The 2,529-nt window shown below is 38.3% G+C and overlaps 1 protein-coding gene across 1 annotated transcript; it reads right to left on the bottom strand.

Moving 5' to 3' along the window:
* Nucleotides 1-208: 208 nt before the first annotated feature.
* LOC109159642 (putative UPF0481 protein At3g02645) lies at nucleotides 209-1,765 on the bottom strand. Its single transcript, XM_019307749.1, has one exon. The coding sequence runs from the start codon at nucleotides 1,763-1,765 to the stop codon at nucleotides 209-211; it is 1,557 nt and encodes a 518-aa protein (XP_019163294.1).
* Between the last annotated feature and the right edge of the window lie 764 nt (nucleotides 1,766-2,529).

Below are 2,529 nucleotides of genomic sequence, written 5' to 3' on the forward strand. Positions count from 1 at the left end.
TGAGGTTCAAACTTATCACCTCCCACTTAAGGAAGGGTACCAGTGGACCATAAGGTCTTGGGTAACGTTGATTATTATACATGCATAAAAATAAATAAATAAATAAAATTAGGAATCTGCTAGCTACTAACTGTAGTTTTTGACTTTTTTTTTTTTTTTTGAAAAACAAATTCAATTAATCAAAAATCAATTATAGTGGGGTGGGAAATCATTTAGGCCCCCAAAATCTGGTGCAATTGTAGGAGTCACAAAATGTTTGGAAGGCCAACATTGCTAGGGTTAAAATGAATGAAACAAGAGCTAAAATCTTCCATGAGAAATCTGCATTTTTCTTCATCCTCCTATACAACCTGACAACCATCCTCCTATCATAGTACTCATTCACCTTCTTGATGGCAACCTCAATGTTGGATCTCTTATCTGGTTTTGTGAAAAACCTTTTCATACCATTGAAGAGGTCTGCAGTTTCTTGGTCACTGAGAGTAGAAGTGTCCTTGATCACCCCATTTTGCCTAAGCATCCTCACATCCTCTGCAGTGTCCACAATCCCATTCATCAGATTGACGTACCTCGCGAATTCCAAGGTTGATTTGAGCATGGAAGCCTCGTATGCTACGAGGTTTCTCAGAATAACTTCCGAGCATGAGTTTAGAGTGATGACCGGGAGGTAAAGGGTGGCTTCGTGTTCCTCGAATTTGATGTTGCAGATGCCTCCTTGCAGAACTGGGGAGCATCTGACACGAGCGTAGCGCCATAAGGACGCCACTGAAGGGATCGTTATCTCGTCTTCATCGTCTCCATCGATCTTTGTGGCTGTCCTGAACAGACCTGAAATGGTGGTCCATGGAATCACGTTTGTAACATCCTTAACCGGCTTTATAATCATTCGAGTGGGTTTAGGACCCATAGTCTCCACAAAATCTACAATTTCCTCAAAGTTTTCCAACATGTCTTCATCTTGGTCGTCGTCTTCTTCTTCATTGACAATCAACTTGGTTTCACATCTGCCTTTTTGTACGACAGAGATCTCCTGTATTGGAACCTCAACGCAAGATTCTGAGCCTTTATCCTTGACAATCAAATGGTACATGAGATCTAGCAGATGCAGAGGTTGTGGGAAATCGTTGAAATTTGAGATTTTCAACGGCGAATTCGCCTGGCAAAACCTCAACAACATCGAGAATACTTCTTCATCGAAAGGTGATGGCAGTTCAACCAGATTCAAGATTTCTTTAAGAAGGACGACAGGAATCTGATTCTCGAGGAGGATTATGTCCCGAGTGAGAATATTGTCACCACTTAGACATCCACCTCGAACATCATAGGACGAAAGAGTATGCAAAACGTGGATCAAGAACAAACCATCAATGGCAATAATCCAAGCCAAAGTGCCTTCTTGGAGGTCCATGAACCCGCCGTAACACGCGCGAATCAGGGGGTCCATTTGCTTCAACTTATCAACAACAATGTGTTGAAAGTTGAGGATTTGTGAGGGGTCAAGAATTTGTTTAATGGCTGCAAGCTTGTACCTCTCCATGTGATAGAGCTCGGGCATGAGATGATGGTAAGGCCCCATGCCTACTAATTGAGGAGTGTAAGCTTGTGGGTTTCTATGAATCAAAAGTTTTGGGACTTGGAAAACACAAAGGGATGGGATATGATCAAAGTGAATTTCAGATTCTTTCTTGAACACATTGCTTATTCTCTCTTCCCATTGCCTTGCACTAGAGGGTGAAGGACTTATTGGGTTTTTGTCTAAGGCCATTTTTTGGGTGCTTTTTCTCTTCTAATTTCTTAGCTTCAAAAGGTTTGTGTAGAAAAATTGATGGTTTGGTAGGCTTATATAGAGGTAGGGAGGGGGAAGCAGGGCTGGTCTTGAGTCTTTATTATTATTATTATATATTATATATAATACATTAATACTCAGCTCCTTGAATGTCTATCCTCATAAATAGTGAGCATTTCTAACAATTATATTATGGCACTGTTTGATAAAATAGTTAACCTATAAGTCAATTTTAACTTATTTAATTACTATTAATTATTTGAGTTGGTTAAAAAATCAATATAAGTGTTTGTTTAATTAGCCTTTTGTAATTCTAAAATGTTAAAATTGAAAAAGCTGCTCAAAGCAACTTTTTCAATTAACTTTTTTTAGAAAAGAAATTATACCAAATAGCTATCAGCTAATGGCTAATTTACTAAACACCTTTCTACAATCAGCTAATGTTATCAACTAGTTATACCGTCTAATTAACCCAATCAGCTAACCGCTATCAGCTAACAACCATTTACTAAACAGGGCCTATAAACTCAATATAAGTTTCTAAAATCTCGATAATACTATGTAGCTTTTGATTCTCTCTCACTGGCCACGAAATGTGAAACTCTGAATGCTTTGAACACTTAGGCCCTGTTTGGTAAATGACTGTTAGCTGATAGCTGTTAGCTGTTAGATGATTTGGTTAATTAAAGGGTATAACTAGTTGATAACATTAGCTAATTGTATAAATGTGTTTGGTAAATTAG

Source organism: Ipomoea nil, unplaced genomic scaffold (assembly GCF_001879475.1).
Source record: "Ipomoea nil cultivar Tokyo-kokei standard unplaced genomic scaffold, Asagao_1.1 scaffold0117, whole genome shotgun sequence".
Taxonomy (NCBI): Eukaryota; Viridiplantae; Streptophyta; class Magnoliopsida; order Solanales; family Convolvulaceae; genus Ipomoea; species Ipomoea nil.

Coding starts and splice junctions, on each gene's coding strand:
- LOC109159642 (XM_019307749.1), bottom strand. CDS start 1,765: ATGGCCTTAGACAAAAACCCAATAAGTCCTTCACCCTCTAGTGCAAGG.